The sequence below is a fragment of the Saccopteryx leptura genome, chromosome 12, assembly GCF_036850995.1.
Source record: "Saccopteryx leptura isolate mSacLep1 chromosome 12, mSacLep1_pri_phased_curated, whole genome shotgun sequence".
Taxonomy (NCBI): Eukaryota; Metazoa; Chordata; class Mammalia; order Chiroptera; family Emballonuridae; genus Saccopteryx; species Saccopteryx leptura.
In genome coordinates, this window is record NC_089514.1 from 9349923 (window position 1) to 9366412 (window position 16490).

General features: G+C 46.8%; 1 protein-coding gene across 2 annotated transcripts in view; it reads right to left on the reverse strand.

Moving 5' to 3' along the window:
- Positions 1 to 859: 859 nt before the first annotated feature.
- BBS9 (Bardet-Biedl syndrome 9) overlaps positions 860 to 16490 on the reverse strand; it is a 384264-nt gene continuing 368633 nt past the window's right edge. For both annotated transcript variants that reach the window (XM_066354391.1, XM_066354392.1), the window contains 2 exons: positions 1500 to 1613; positions 860 to 1294 (listed from right to left, as the gene is read on the reverse strand). In XM_066354391.1, the coding sequence (XP_066210488.1) occupies positions 1263 to 1294; positions 1500 to 1613 (146 nt within the window). In that variant the 3' untranslated portion in view covers positions 860 to 1262. The remainder of the gene's footprint in view (positions 1295 to 1499; positions 1614 to 16490) is intronic.

A 16490-nucleotide genomic window follows, 5' to 3' on the forward strand; every position in this document is an offset into this window, starting at 1 on the left:
AGAAAGCATCAACTCCCATATGTGCCTTGACCAAGCAAGCCCAGGGTTTTGAACCGGCAACCTCAGCGTTTCCAGGTTGACGCTTTATCCACTGCGCCACCACAAGTCAGGCTTGTCCCCTTTTTTCAATGAAACTGCAACAAATGGTCAGAAGTGTTGTGTGTCTGCAACTACGGGCAGTCAGGCAGCCACGACACCTGTTACTGTTCCCCATAGGCTGCATAGTACTAACCCAGTGGTGGATTCTGGACTAAGGTCTAGAAGTTGTCCGCTCCCACCCGTGACAATTAAAAATATTACATATTTGGCTGCACATCCTAAAAAAGAAGGCTAAAAATAATAAATAAGACACCCTCTGCAGTTTACGACATTTCACAAAAGAAAAACTATGTACCAATTCCCCTTGTCCTGACTGACAGGCACTCCGAAACTGGCATATACACACTTCTGTTTAAATAAATCAGCCTTGCAACTGTGATTTTAACTGAAATTGGCACAATCTCTTTTATTTATTGCATACAACAACCTTACATTTTAATTGTAATAAAGGGCAAATCCCTTTTTAACCTGGATTTTGAAAAGGTGTCATTATGAGGTAATGAAGACGATCTCCACAGACTAGCTTCCTTGAAAATATTTTAACATATAACAGCAGAAAACTTACCTTCTTCTACTTTTGGCCCGAGAGAGTAAAGCATAGGAGAGCTCTGGGCTTTCTTTCACTTATAAAACAGTCCCATTTGAGTCTTATTGTGGAATAGTAAAGCCTTCCGTTCCTTCTTGTTGCTTTCCTTTGAAGAAATTATGTAGAGAAATCACCTATATAAACCTCTGATTACAAATCAAATCCAAGATATCGTTTGACAATGAGATGTTTTATTAAACTTGAAACACGTGCTATATAAGGATTCTGTGAAAAATAAGGGGTACCAAACTATTTTGCATCTAGGTCTCTGCATTATAAAATCTGTCCCAGAAAGATGTCATCTCACTGTATCCTGTGGCCACAAACATCTGGATGACCATAAAAAGCAGCGACGTGCTCTTCTGGTAAGATAAGTTTCAATGGACTTGCCCATTGTAGAACAAGTCCTCCTAGCGAAATATAAAGTCCCAGTCCCCATCTCCACATAGTGGCATCTCCAGACAGGCGAGCTAGATGAAGCGCCCTGGCCAGCCCTACGTCTGTGCCCGGCGCGAGGTCCAAACAGGATCAGCCCTGCGAGAGCCATCTTCCCCTCCACTGGACAACTCTACTTGGACTATTCCGAGACTCCTTGGAGGGGTGAGACTTCTAGAAAAAAGAGAGTGAGAGAGAAGAAAAGGTCTGAATAGTGAAAGGAATATACAATTGAGCAAATTGAGCTGCACCAGAGCTGAGGGGAAGTAGGAAGAAGCTGGGAAACCAAGCAGCTTTGCAACACGTTCTCTGGAGTAACGACACCAACCGTCATCACTGGACCTGACGTGTTCTCTGTGAAAGCCACCCGTTCTCTTACCGGGCCTGGGCGGCTCCGCAGTGAGGTGCTTGTGGCTGGTGAACAGTTCAGCGGACTCTTCTTGTTCTACCGATCTCTCCTCTAGGTCTGACTCTGGGATCGGAGTGCAGCCACCTAGTCGAAACAAAACGATGACAATATTTGAGGCAATGTGTCAGCAAATCTGCCTCTTCACACTGCAGTCACAGCTTTAAAAAAAAAGAAGGACCAATCCTAAAGATAATAAATGATGCGACGACAGTCTTCAGGAGCTGCCTGAAAAGAATAATCTTCAATGTCTGTCTTTGGTGAAAATAAAGGGAATGAGTTATTGCCCCCAAAGACATATTATACCGACGATCGATCACTTAGCAACAGCGGCGGCGGCGTTGTCTATAAGCTTTTTAATGCAGGAGCATCAGAAACTATTAAAAAAAAAAAAGCGCATTGATTGCAAGGGAAATAAACCTTCCCTGGGCAGAGAGGAAGCCGCTGGTGCCCTGAGACAGGGACCGTGGGGGAATATTTCTCTGGAATTCAATTCTATCCCTGAATCCCAACATTTATGGCACAGATACGAACACCTCGCGATTCAACGGCAAAGCCGCACACTGTCCTGGGGATGCTTTCCACGCCAAGTCAACTCCCGGCGACTTGAGGATGGGCGGCTCCACGGCTCTTGTGAAATATTGGGTGAAAGTCCCCAGATCCTACCCACCAAACTCTTATGTGGGACACTCGTGTGTGGATTTCCTGACTATATCGACAACCTGACCAATTGGCCATCATTTTCTGGACACATCCTAACATGCTGTGTACTGTATATATGTTTTTCCAATGCCATCCTTCTTGTTAATAAAGTGTGACCCCCCCTTTTGTTTTCTGAGATTTCTCACAGATTGAATCCTAAGCCTCCATACTCAAGTTGGGTTTTATGGGGGAGGGAATCTTTAAAGAAAGAGAGGGGACACCGGCAGCACTGGTCTGTAAACCGTGTCACCCAAATGAGAGGGAAGTGGAGAGACCGCGGGGCCGAAGGAAAATACACCTCGCCATTCATTCCTCTGCATCAACTCTGAAGAAGAAACTGACCTCGAGGAAAACGTGAAAGAAGAGCATTCCCACACTCTTAAATAAGTCTCAGTGGCAGCCTCAGAGGTTCCTTGACAGGAAATGTTAGAATTATCCATCAGTGCAATGGAACCAGCCCAGCTCTATCTGAAAGTGGCCAGGGCCCCATCCTGAAGAACCGGGCTGATTTTTTTTTAATTGAATTTATTGGGGTGACATTTGTTCACAAGAACCATACAGGTTCTACCAGGCTTATTTTTTCATCTCTTTCCCAAGCCTGCAGACCAGGGTAACAATAACCATCATTATCAAGAACTTTCTAAATGCTAGAAACTCTGCCCATATTATCTGATTTAGTTCCTACAAACCACAGCAAAAAAACAGATATTGTTCTTCTCAGTTTACAGAGAATAGAAGTAAGCGCTCACAAGATTTGGGGACGGGCCGAGGTCACACATTGCTGCGGACTAAGACAGAACTCGCACTCGAGCCCGACAGTGCCTCAAGCCCATGCTGTCTAACCACTCACTACATGGCTCCTGGCTGCCACATCAGCCAAAGAGGCCTCGGGCGTTAGAGGGCTGTGTTTACCTGGGGACCACTGAGGACGGCTGCCGGGGGCACCGCTTCGAGTTCTGTGAAGGCCCAGGCAGTCTCTGAGGGACCAGGGCCTTTGGACAAGCCAAGAAATAGCACCCGTCTCCTCCGGGACCCTCACCCAACTGATGAAAAAGAAATAGGGCGCATGGGGGTGGGGGACAGGAGTGTCTGTGAGACTAACGGCGGAGAGGAAGAGAAAGAAGGTGCTCCCTGCAGAACAGAGCCCTGATCCCAAGAGAACAAGTCAGAGAACAGCTTGGTTTCTCATTCCAAACTCACACTTTGGATGAAGTCACTTCTGCGTTCCCGGGGTGGAGAAAGGAAGGAAGCAGGTGAGGCCAGGAATACTGTGCTCACGCAGCTACCTTTTGCACACAAGGAAACTTGCGGCATGGGGAAGGAGTGTCATCAGCCAACAGACGGAAAGAGCGCAGAAAACCACAGCCGCATGATATCACCTGAACACACGGTGTGTAGCACACACGAGCCAACTGGCAACAAGCGAGAACTGGGCACCTCCTGACCTGGAACTCGTAGAATGTGGACCTACTGTGTGCTGGTTATTCAGCTTTGAATTCTTAATGGGTTCACTCACCCAGTCCTCGAACAGCCCTGTAAAGAAGGGTTCATTGGCCCCATTTTATAATTGTAAAAGTATTGATGTTAATTTGTAGCTTTTTCTTCTGCTGTCCCTCCCTCATACCCTCTTGCCCCAAAGTTTCCCTGGGCCATTTTGTGCTTCCTTGCCTCAGAAATCCGCAATGGGCTCAAATCTAAAGTAGCCTGAAAATCCTTTCCTTTCTGGCCCCTGGTGTTTGTAGCCTTGAGCTCCCTGAAGAAGAGAACTATCTCTGGGAGTTAGGTAAGCACCGGTATGCTAGCAGATGTGGAACCAGCTGGTTTTCAAGGGGAAAAAAAAAGAAAAGCGAAGTGCTAATCTGTAGTGTATACCCATTTCTGTGGTGTAAATACTCCCATCCTGGCCAATTTCAAGCGACCACTGTGACTCTACCCAAAGGAGATGTGCAGGAACACCCCCTCAAGTGCATTCTATAAACATAAGTAAGAGTAAAATGTAGTAAAATAATTAGCGAAGAGTTTTGAGGTGTATTACCTTTGCTTTTGTGGTTATAAGTTTACATAATTTAATATTTAATCATGGCTGAATTTATCAACTGGCTCACAGAATTCCTAAGATGCATGAGCTAGCGTGAGCCAACTCCGGCTCTGACGGTGGGCGTGGTGTAGGGGCTTAATGTCATGTTTCCAGGCCTCAATTTTAACTGTGGCTCAGCGTTTACAAGACGAGTGACCCTCTGGAGCAAGTCATTTCACTTCAATGAGACCCGCATTTCTTATCTACAAAATAGAGGGTATGGCAAAGCCCTACTTCATAAGGGAGAAAAGGATGAGTGTCTATACATGCCCATCACACTGAAAAACTCACCAAGTTCTGACTCTTTTCTGGTCAAAGTTAGGGACACTGAAAGCAGAAGAGAGGAAGTAGGTCAAGATAGAAGTCCCTGAAGGTGGCACTCTGACGGGGAAGGGTTCATACAAGCAGGTAATTCCCATGGGGCCACAGACACAGCTCTGCAGCAAAGACAGGAAGTGCCTGAACACCGGAAACACGTGGGGCCTCTGAGGTGGACCGCTCCGGGTGACTCACACCCTGCACCTTGGCCTTCCTGCTACGTGGTCTGCGGAATTCTAATATTTTACTCTACTCCAGGCGAATCCCGGTGGTCCAGCTTACCTGCCTCACCTTCTACCTTGTAACCCAGGGTGGGCCAGATGGTAAAGATGTTTTTTATGTTCTGCAGACCACCTGGTCTCTGTGGCAACTACTCATTTTTGCCACTCTAGTGCAAAAGCAGCCATAAACAACATGCGAACACGAAAGGGCATTAGCTGTGTTCCAATAAAATTTTATTTACTAAAACAGTGAGTTGACAAGTAGTTAGTCCCCTGGCCTAACTCAAGGCTCACAGAAAGCTACTCGTCACACAGTATCCTAATTCTAAAGGCCCTACAGGCATCTAACACTGCCAGATCATCTTGTAGTAGAATGAGGAGGAGGAGGAGGAAGAGGAGGAAGAGGAGAACTCGTTTAAAAGCCTACTGTTTGCCCTCATGCTACAAATGCTCTTTCTGTTTGGACAGTGATAAACTTTTAAAAATAGAGTTTACCTCCGAGAACAGTTTTAGATGCACAGGAAAATTTAGCAGATAGTACACAGAATTCCCATTCATCCTCTACACAGGGGCCCTATTGTTAACATCTTGCATTAGTGTGGTACATTTGTTATGATCAACAATACAATACGGATACATTAGTATTAACTAAAGTCCATAATCTATTCCGATTTCCTGAGTTTCACCTAAATCCCTCTCTGTCCCAGGACTCCATCTGGAATATCACGTGACATTAGTTGCCAAGTCCTCCCTGGCTCTTCTTGGTTGGGACAGTGTCTCAGACTTCCCTTGCTCCTTACGGCCTGGGCAGTGTTGATATCGGTCAGGCATTCTGCAGAATGCTCTTCTACTGAAATTTGTCTGATGATTTTTCTCCTGATTAGACGGGGGGAAAGTTTGTAAGGTTTCTTTTCATAAAGGCTTAGGGTTTACAGTATCTTAGGACAGTCTCCAGGTGTTCCTCTTCCTCCATCCAAAGGGAAAGCCAAGTGGAGAGGCCGTTGCAGGGAAAGAGGACACGGCGAGGCTCCGCTGGACTGTGACGCTCCCAGGAGCGGACCAGGCTGGATCTAGATCTAACTGTAGGACCGAGGGCAGGTTATCAGCCACTCCATCTGTAAAAAGAGGGTCTTACTCAGAGGCCTTTCGGGGGATTACGAGACGATGGACAATCGGCACAGTGCTTGGCACACAGCGCGTTGGATCATCTCTGCCTTGTATTAATTTCCTTGGCACAGCTGCGCTTCCTACGCCATTTCTGTGGAACCAGAGAACTGGAGCTTTAAGTTTAACCACCTTCATTCAGTAGCTACCAGAACAGAGGCTCAGGATAGGGCAGCTGATGCCCCTAGTACCCTTGAGCTCGGTCCTGGTTCTCCTGCTCCCCGAACCATTACAGCTTTCTCAGCACCTCTTTTTCCAGAAAAATCTCCATAGATGTGCTTGCGCTTGTACTGGCTGACCCTTCTTTCGATGAGACAGGAGATCTAGAGGGTTCACAAGCCACTCTTTGGGTAGGTTTTAGAACTTTGCTGACTTATTGTCTTGTAATAAGTGACCTCTGCAATTAATTGGGTGCATTCGGGGAGGAGAAAGTCTTTTCTTCTCTTTTCTTCATCCATTTAAGAGGAATGAACACGGAGACACCGAGAGTCACAAACGACCGCAGAGTCCAAGAACCTTCTGCTCGCATGCCTGAATGCCACGAAGAATTGAAAACAGCGGAAACCTCAAAATATTCACCAGCGACATTTTTCTCTTAATCGAGATTTACTTGACGGATAAAGTGTTTTTTGAGGTTAGCTTTCAGATTTCATTTCAAAGGTTTCTGATTCACGGCCAGTGTGGGGATGGGGAGCTTTAAAAAGAATATTTCGCTATCTTAAATGTGAAGAAATTCCCCGAGAGACTACACGTAGTTTAAAAATGCCCTGTACATATATTCAATGGAAAAGTTTTATTGTTGCTATTCCCGCCCCCATGACTATGCGCGCACACGCACACGCACATGCACACGCACACGCACACAGACCTGTACGGAGTTCTCCTGATAATTCTCCTCTAGTCTGTTCATTTTTCTAGCTTTTTCTTTTAATATATATTTTTTAGCTCAAGGAGAGAGAAGCTCTGAAAAGCCAAGCACCTGGCAAAATGGAGGAATGGAAGGAAGGGGAGTGGGCAGCAGTCAGGGGACGACAGAAGATGGGGGAGGAGGTGATGAATCATCGACACACTCTACTTTCTGTGCACACGCTCCACGTAAAACATTTGGGGTGACTGCAGGTGTAGATGATAACATATTAAGGTATAAAAATGCTAGCGGTTTGAAAAATGCTGACATGTTCCAGTATGTTCGTACCTCCTAATGCAGATCAGGAGGGACAGCCAGGAAGAATTGAGGGTAAAACACAGATAGGGACTTAAAATCGCAAAAGGGCCGGAGGAAGAGTGGGCTGTGCTCCCGGGTCAGTCCTGCACTGACCTCTCCTTCCAAACGGGACCTCAGACCTGAGGGCCCCGTCCGCCCCAAAACTCAGACGGCATGTTTCCTTAAGAGCATGCCAGAATTTGGAAAGCTATGCTTGTTGGAACTTTTTTAGTGTGTGTGTGTGTCTGTCTGTCTGTCTATCTGTCTGTCTGTTTTGACCTTAAGGGCCATTTTGGAGAGCCAACACTTATGTGAAATTGGGTTTACGAAGGTGCTGACTGACAGACGCTTTTCAGAAAAAAACATATACACAAGATTGTTAATAAATACACCAGGCACAGACCTCATCAAAGGAGGTAAAGCCCTCGGGAATAGAACGTATCGGGGACTGTGTTCTCACCACAGCACGGCAAATCAGGCTGATATCATATGACCACAGCACGACCCTCACGGAAGGACAGGAGGGCGCGTGTCCAGACCTTCTCCTCCCCACGTCCACTCTGCCCCCGGCTTTGCCGTGAGGTGGAGGCGCGCCGCCCTCAACCCGGCCGTTCCACAGCCCCAGTCTCAGCAAGGCCGGCGGAAACGCCTCTCCGAGCAGTCTCTGGTGTCCAGTTCCGACCTACCACACTGGTTTCTCCACATCCTCTTTAGATCCAGTCTGGAGCTTTGCCTTCTTCCTGCATTTGCAGAGGCGACGCTGGCCACACTGACAGGAGCTTGTCCACGAGTGACAGAGACAACACTGCTTAACCACCAAGAGGCAGGCGGAGGGCGCCCCGTGGAGCGCGTGAGACTTCAGTTCCGCCACCTAATAACAAACTCCAATCTCCCCCCCACACACACACACACGGCGAGAACTTAAAATGTGTTCAAGACTATGCATGTACCTATGTTTGAAAATATTTCCACTTCACACCTCGCAGCAGAGACCAAGTGTGTAAATAAAAGGGAGTCTAATATATTTTAAGAGGTCTAGCATGTGTCTCAACAAGTTTTAAAATCCCCATAAAGGCTGGATACTAAGTCCCTTGGGGTATACGGGCTCCAGTCAGAGGCGGGATTTAAGAGCAGGGTGCCCCTGGCATGAAGATGTTTCCGCCACTCGAATAATGGTAGGTGTCCAAGTATTCTTTTAACTGGACCACTTGGTTCAGAGGATTAAGAAATACAGGAACATAGCTGTTTTCATCCAATGATAATTATGTAAACACAATGTACCAAACAGAAAAAGAGCCCTATTTACAAAAAAAAAGCGAGTGCAGTCCATAAATCCAACAGATTGGAATGGGTCCAGGGTAACAATCTGTCCAGATGTCAGTCTGTAAACAGGGCTTCATAAAGCGAATTCCCCAATTAATTGTTGGCGAGAGTGATCTCTACACGACGTTAGTGCATTGTGACCCCCCCCCCCCACCAGATGTAGGTGGATTGTTGTCTGGCCCCTAAGCACGTGAATCACTTCTGATACAACGGAACTGGGGGGAGGGGCGCTGGGGTCCGCACCGCTTCTTTTGATATGGAGAGAAGGTGCTGTAAAATTACTGCTTGGGAACATGGGAGATTTGCTCCCTGAAGGAAACGAGAGCTATCTGATTTATTTGCCTTCCATCTGTTTTTCTAACACATTTAGTTCTTAACCTGGAGCACTTGGAAAGGCACACACCCAGTAAGAATAGAAACATGGAACTTAAAAAAAAACAACTACTAGTCACTGTGTTGTTCAAGTCTCCCATCACAGTGTTCCCACATGTTAACAAGGCCGTGAAGTCCTCCAGACAGAAACACAAGAGGATTGCCAGCCATTGTGAGAAGGTGGGGAGGCAGAGAAAGTTGGGGTCTGCTTTTCCTTGCCAACTGGTCAACATCTGGAGCACCCTACAACAAAAATGCCAGATCTACTGCCTTTCCGCGAGGTCTGGGCTGATAAGCACAGGGTTTTCTTGTTCAGAGAGAAGGTGGGGTGGTTTTTATTTTCCATTTTGTTTCTAAATCTTAAGGGAATCCACGGTACAACTGGAAAGAGACATCATTTTAAGACATTTCCATTTCAAATACTTTCCTAACTCCCTCTTCAGAGACCAACTCTCTCTCAAAAGTACACACATACAAATAAAACATTACAGCTACAGTTGAGAAAGAAAAGAAGCCAATGGCTCTGCAATAATAATTTCTAAAAAAAAAAAAAAAAAAGAAATAGTAAGAGCATACAGAACTCCACTTCGCCCGGACACCACGAAAGAGAGCCAGCGTTTGTCACGGCCTTCCTCATGCCTCGAATGACTACTGTTACTTCCCCAATGATCCCAGCAACAGTTCTTCCACTTGAGTTTCTTCCCATGACCCAATTAAAAGCCATAATCTTCACCGAACTGTGCTGCTTTTAGTAAGGACAGGGCCTAGGTGGTGATTATGACCTGGGAGTTCAGCTGGGTAACCCTGGTTATACACACGTTGGGGGAAAAGAGAGAATACAACTTCTCTTGCATGTGATGAAGGACCTAAAAAGATAACCAGGACTCATTTTAAAGCAACTCTTGGATTATCTAATGATATATTTCTAGAATAGCCCATCGAACAAGGTCATGTTTTGCAGAAAAGGGAGCTGTACACAAGGTGATAAACTAGCCCGTTGATCACGGGACATCCTGAAAGGTAGGGGACGTCGCAAGTGACACTGTGTCTTAAGCAAAGCCACAAAAGTCTGGGCCTTGGTTTCCTTTCCTCTGCAATGCAGAAAATGTAGCATTTACTTTATGAGAGATGAGGGTGAAATTAGTGAATGGTAACAATATGGTTATCACAGAGCCTGGCACTGGGAAAGCCCTCAATAAATTTTAGCTATTATTTTCAGTACCGACCCCCAACATGCAGTAGTCATTACACTTATGGCCAATTACACATGAAACAGCAAGTCATGAGGACAGAATAAATTTACATTTGACACCTTAAAAAATGCTCGGGTGGAAACTGAGGACCAGTGGGAGAATGCTTCCAGCTGGCCCAGTGGCCGAAGCCAAAGCTGTCCACAGGGCGTTAAAACAACTCGCTTGAAAACAGTGCACACATTCATTTTAAGATGCAATCACGCCCTGGCCGGTTGGCTCAGCGGTAGAGCATCGGCCCAGCATGTGGAAGTCCCAGGTTTGATTCCCGGTCAGGGCACACAGGAGAAGCGCCCATCTGCTTCTCCACCCTTCCCCCTCTCCTTTCTCTCTGTCTCTCTCTTCCCCTCCTGCAGCCAAGGCTCCACTGGAGCAAAGTTGGCCTGGGCACTGAGGACAGCTCCATGGCCTACACCTCAGGCGCTAGACTCCAGTTGCAATGGAGCAACACCCCAGATGGGTAGAGCATCGCCCCCTAGTGGACATGCCAGGTGGATCCCAGTCAGGTGCATGTCTCTCTGCCTCCCTGCTTCTCACCTCAGAAAAATAAAATAAAAAAAAAAATAAATAAATAAAGCAATCACTGACGATCTATTAGCATCGATAACTGCTCTTCCGAGATCTCAGTGGGAATTTCTGTAAGGGCCACGATGGCGGTGACGGTGAGCAGCGCTGCGCAGTCACACACACACTGTGTGCTGTTTACCAGCATGGCCGCTCCTACTGAGAAACGCCAGCCCACACAACGATATGACATAAACGGACAGAGCATTAAGATAAAAGGGCAAGAACAGGGGTAGCTCTGCTTTCTCGTGGGAAATTGGAGCGGCCAGCAGATGAACCTTAAAGAGGAAGTGTGCTGGCCCACTGTTACTAAACATAGGAGGCGGCCAGGGGGCGGGCGGCGGGGGCTGGAGCAATGTATTTAAATGTATGCCTTGGATGAAGCAAACACCAATTATTTTTATATGACTTTAATTCACCCAGTGAACACTTTATGGGTGTTGGCAAGTCCTTCTGGAAAAGGAAGGGGTTGTTAGCGCAGAAGGAGTGGGTGGCACCGCTCGCCAGCGCTCTGAGAATGAACGCTTCACAGAGAGTCCTTGCGTTCAGACCTCAGCTCTAACGATAGGGAAATGTTAAGGATCCTTTAAAAATTCTCAAGTATGACGGTCACGTATATAGTCCTCTCTATGTTAGTTTCCAGATGGTCCGACAGCCTGCACGATAAACAAATAAGCTTCCCACAGCAAAATAAACTCAAAAAGGGAAGCAGTTAATTTCTTTTCCCCTTACACAAAGAGTAGGCGCTTAATATATACTTGTTGACTTGAAAAGGAATTCATGAAACTTGAGGAAATACAGCCTTTAAAAATGTTGTCTTTGAAGAATGTTCTACCACGGCACTCCAGGATTGGGGGGCTACGGCCTGCTCAGGTCCCAGCCGGTAGACCGGGCAGTGCTGGTCAGTTCCTGTGTGCCACCCTGCTTCTCAGAGAACGTGCCTCCTCCACCCCAGCACATTCTCGTACGATGCGAAATGAAACCTCTCTAGCTCACACCTCGCTCTTAAAATCCTCCAGAGGCTTCTAGAACGTGCACTCTGGAGCTAGACTCCCAGCCCCACCATTATTAGTCTTTTTTTTAAAAAAAAGAACTAATTACTTAATGCTTCTCTGCCCCAATTTAATTATTTGTAAAATGCAGATAATAATCGCACTCAGCTCACAGGGCAATTATAAAGACTTAAATGGATTAATTTATGCAAAGCATTTCTAATAGCGCCTGCAGTAGGAGTTACATGTGTCAGAATACTAAGTATTACTATCATCGTCGTCACCCTCACGGAGGCTGAAGGAAAGGAGAATGGTGACTGTCAAGAGCACAGAGCACAGCAGCTAGAGCCACCTGACCTCCAAGAAAATGAGCTACGTGTGAGTTAAGGAACACCTCACTTAGTTCTCCGGTCTGGCAAAACACAGGGCCCTGCAGGTAATACAAGCCTGGCAAAGAAAGAACAAAGGATCAGCCAAGATCTGGAAACAGCCCAAGGGTCCGTCAGTGGATGAGTGGATTAAAAAGCCGTGGTACCTATACACAATGAAATACTACGCGGCCATGAAGAAGAAGGAAATCTTACCTTTTGCGACAACAAGGATAGACCTGGAAACTATCATGCTAAGTGAAATAGGCCAGGCAGAGGAAGAAAAATATCATATGACCTCACTCATTTGAGGAATCCGATGAACAATGTGAACTGAGCAATGAAACAGAGGCAGAGGTGGGATCAAAGGGACCAGAGGGGAAGCAGTCAGAGGGAAAGGGGAGGAGAGGATGGGACCAGAAAAGGGAAAGAGATTGGTGAAATTATATATAAATAACACAGCGTTATAGAAAGCAGGACAGCAAATCCTGGAGGGAAGGGGGATGTTGAGGGGAACACGGGGGTGGGGGGATGTACTTGGTGGGACACTTGAATCTATGTAAACACAATAAATTAAAATAAATAAATAAATAAGGAAACTGCAAAAAATAAAAATAAAAAAGAACAAAGACTGTAGTCTGTATAAATAACAGAGGAAAACAATCGGCATCCGATCAGGAATAATCTACTATCTTTCCACCCACCTTCCCGCATCTCCCTTCATTTCCTTGCTCCTCTTGGACAGCAAAACTTCTCCCAAGGCTTGTCTGTATTTAATGTTATAAAATCTTTGCTTTTCCTCTCTCGTACATCCCCCAGGGCAGCCCTCACCTCGGCCACTCTGGGGAAGTTGCTTCGGTTAAGGTCACTAATGACCTCCGTGTGGCTACGTCAACTGGCTGTTCTCAGCCCTAACTCAGCCGACCCAGTCGCAGCATCTGACAAGGCCGGTCATCACCTCTGAAACCCATTCTTCACTGGACTTCTGGGAGACCCGGCTGCTGATGTCTCTTACCTCCCCGCATGCCCCTTCCTAGTGTCCTTGGCTGGTTCCTCATGTCCCCAAACCACCTACAAGTACACAAGTTCAGATGGCCATCTCTCAGTCTTGACCCTCACCGCTTTTTTTTTTTTTTTTTTAATTTTATTTTTCCAAAGAGAGAAGCAGGTGGAAGGCAGATAGACTCCCGCACGTGCCCGATCAGGATCCACCTGGCATGCCCACTAAGGGGCGATGCTCTGCCCATCTGGGGTGTTGCTCCACTGCAATTGGAGCCATTCTAGAGCCTGAGGTGGAGGCCATGGAGCCATCCTCGGCACCCGGGCCAACTTTGCTCCTATGGAGCCTTGGCTGTGGGAGGGGAAGAGAGAGATAGAGAGAAAGGAGGGGAGAAGGGTGGAGAAGCAGATGGGCACTTCTCCTGTGTGCCCTGGCTGGCAAATTGAACCTGGGACTTCCACATGCCGGGGTGACGCTCTACTGCTGAGCCAACCAGCCAGGTTCCTCACCACTTTTCTTAACTCAATCCCTTGGTGACCTTATCTGGCCTCAGGGCTTGAATAACATTTTCAGGCTGACAACCCCTAATTCCACAGCTCCAGCCTGGCTTTCTGTCCTGCACTTCAGACTCACATATCCAAACACATACTTACTCAGTATCTCCACTTGGACATCCCAGAGCACCTCGAACTCAGCACGTCCCAACCCACACCTCTGACCTTCCCCGCCTGCTTCACTCCCGGCCCTTGTCACATCAGCTGCACCCCTCCATGGGTCTGGCCCAACACTCTTCAGGTCTTTCCCGCCTCCCTTCTTCTTCCTCTCACACATCAAGGCCACTGTGTTAGGAAAAGTCCACTGTTTCTACTTTTGAAATATACCCAGAGCAGGACCATTTCTCACCACGCTCACCACCACTACTACTCTGTACAATCCACCATCACTTCTTACCTGAATTGTTACTAAATTACTCACCTGAGTAACCTACAACTTCCCACTTCTACCTTTGACCTCCCTCCCCCCACAAGACTACTTTCAAAACAATAGCCAAGGATCCTTTGGAAATGTAAGAGCATCGCATTCCTCTGTTCAAAACGGCCCTGCCCACATTGCTGGGAGAATCAACCCCCGTCTGGCAGAAGGCGGAGCAGGACCTGACCCCTCTGCCTCTGCCTCACTGGCCTCCTCGCTGTGCCCGGGACACTCCGGGCCACCCTCTGCCCGAACACTCATGCTTCCCATCTCTGCACCGATAAACCCCTCCCTTTCTTCAAGTCTTTGCTCAGAAGTTGCCTTTCAACAACTCAATTTAAAATTTTCAATTGGTGACTGCCCCTTTTCCAACAGTCCTTTCTTTTCCCGTAGTATTTATCACCTTTTAACACAAACACGTATTATTTTCTAACATTCTGGGTCGTTTAACTATCATGCTTGCTTCCTGACTCCCCCTGCTAGAATAAAAGCTCCAAATTCACCACGGTATCCCAAGCCCTCGAATAGTGCCCAGCGCGCAGTAATCCCGTGCTGACTTGAATGAATGAAGTGAGGGAAAGAGATTAGGTAGGAGGCAATGGAAACCAAATTCCCTTGTATTTCCCACACCCTTCCATCGGCTTTTCTGCGGGAGGCTGGAAAGCAATGACAGCAGAACGTGGTACAGAACCTCTTGGTCCTACCCCCCAGCTCGGCCGGCTGCTCTGGGAACCGAAAAGGGTTCTTGGAAAGTTCCTTGCCTGAGCCGATACTCATCTTGAAGAAATGAATGCTACTGGGTGATAAGGTGCGGAGAATCTGCGAGACCGGATAGGGGCGGCGTGAGAGGGCCCGCCCAGGAGAGAAATCAGATCCCAGCAGCGGTTTCTGTGAGGGCTGAAGTTGAAAAGAACTCACAGAGCACTTGTAACTCTAGTTCTTGATAAAGTTATTTGTGGAGGAGGGAACTGCGAGGGAAGGCACAGAGACATCTGTCCGCTTGGGAAACGTCTCAGAACGGGTGAAAAAGGATCCACCTTATTTCCACGGGGGCATCAAGTTATGGCCTGGAACGGCTTATTTTTCCCAGGCTACTTCAAATCGAGACGTGTTTTTAAAAGCAGGCCCAATGAAAGATTAGATAAACAACTGGACAATGTTTTTTACACTCTGGTAACATAAACATTTCAAATTCCTCCCTCACTCCTTACCAGCATAAATCTCTAATTCCAGAGAAGGCCAGCTATCCTCAAAGTTTAACATTACTCGGAATTATTCACATTTTACCTCCATTTCCATATTATACTTTTTTTTTTTTTTTTTTTTTGGCAAGGAAAAGCCAGGTTTCATCCAAACCCTGGTGCTATGACCGTCTCTTCCAGTTGCGAAACCACCCGGACCAGCCTGCGCTGCCCCTTGGAGGCGGAACCCAGCAAATCCCCCCCAACGGGTCTCTTTCCTCTTCCTTCTTCTCTCTCATACATTGTGAGCTTCCCCTTGTCCAGTCCAAGACTTTATAAACACAGTGGGGAAACCTGAAGCGGTCTGCATACAATGAAGCTACAAAAGCAATGTTAAAATGGTGTCGAACACACAAACAAGATAAGCGGAAATAGTTGGTGAGGTGAGAAGATGCCAGGGAGGAGAGCTCGGTGGACCAGGAGGCTCCCGGCTAAGACCTCACCGGGACAGGCCGCTCTGCGGGAATGCCACGGAGAAAGAAAGGAATGAAGGGAGGGCACGGGCGAGAGTGAAAAGCATGAAAACACAAGAGGGCACAAGGACAGCCTGCCCACAGTGCAACCCACGTGGCGGAAGGCTTGGGAATGGCAGGAAGTGGCGAGGGGAGAGGAGGAAGGACGAGGCTGATGGAGCCATTCCACTTGCATCCTGCTCCACAGTTTAACAGTCCCACTTGACCTGGGTCCTCACGACAACTCTGAGTGGTCAGGTGGGTCAAATCCGCACCCCACATCCCAGGGAAGCCACCCACCATTTATCACTACTATTATTTCATGTTGTTCTAGAAACTAAAAGCAATGTAGTAGGAAAAAGAAAGAAATGCATGCATTAGAAAAAGATTAAATGACCATAATTTCCAGGTAATAAAAATACATACCTAAAGAAATTAAGAATATGAAATAAACTATTCAAATAGATGCGATATTAAAATATATAATATATAGGCCTGACCTGTGGTGGCGCAGTGGATAAAGCATCAACCTGGAAATGCTGAGGTCGCCGGTTCGAAACCCTGGGCTTGCCTGATCAAGACACATATGGGAGTTGATGCTTCCAGCTCCTCCCCCCTTTCTCTCTCTCTCTCTCTCTCTGTCTCTCCCTCTCCTCTCTAAAATGAATAAATTAAAAAATTAATATATATAATATAAATATAAAAAATTGATGATTTCCCTCTATATTAACAATATCCAGTTAG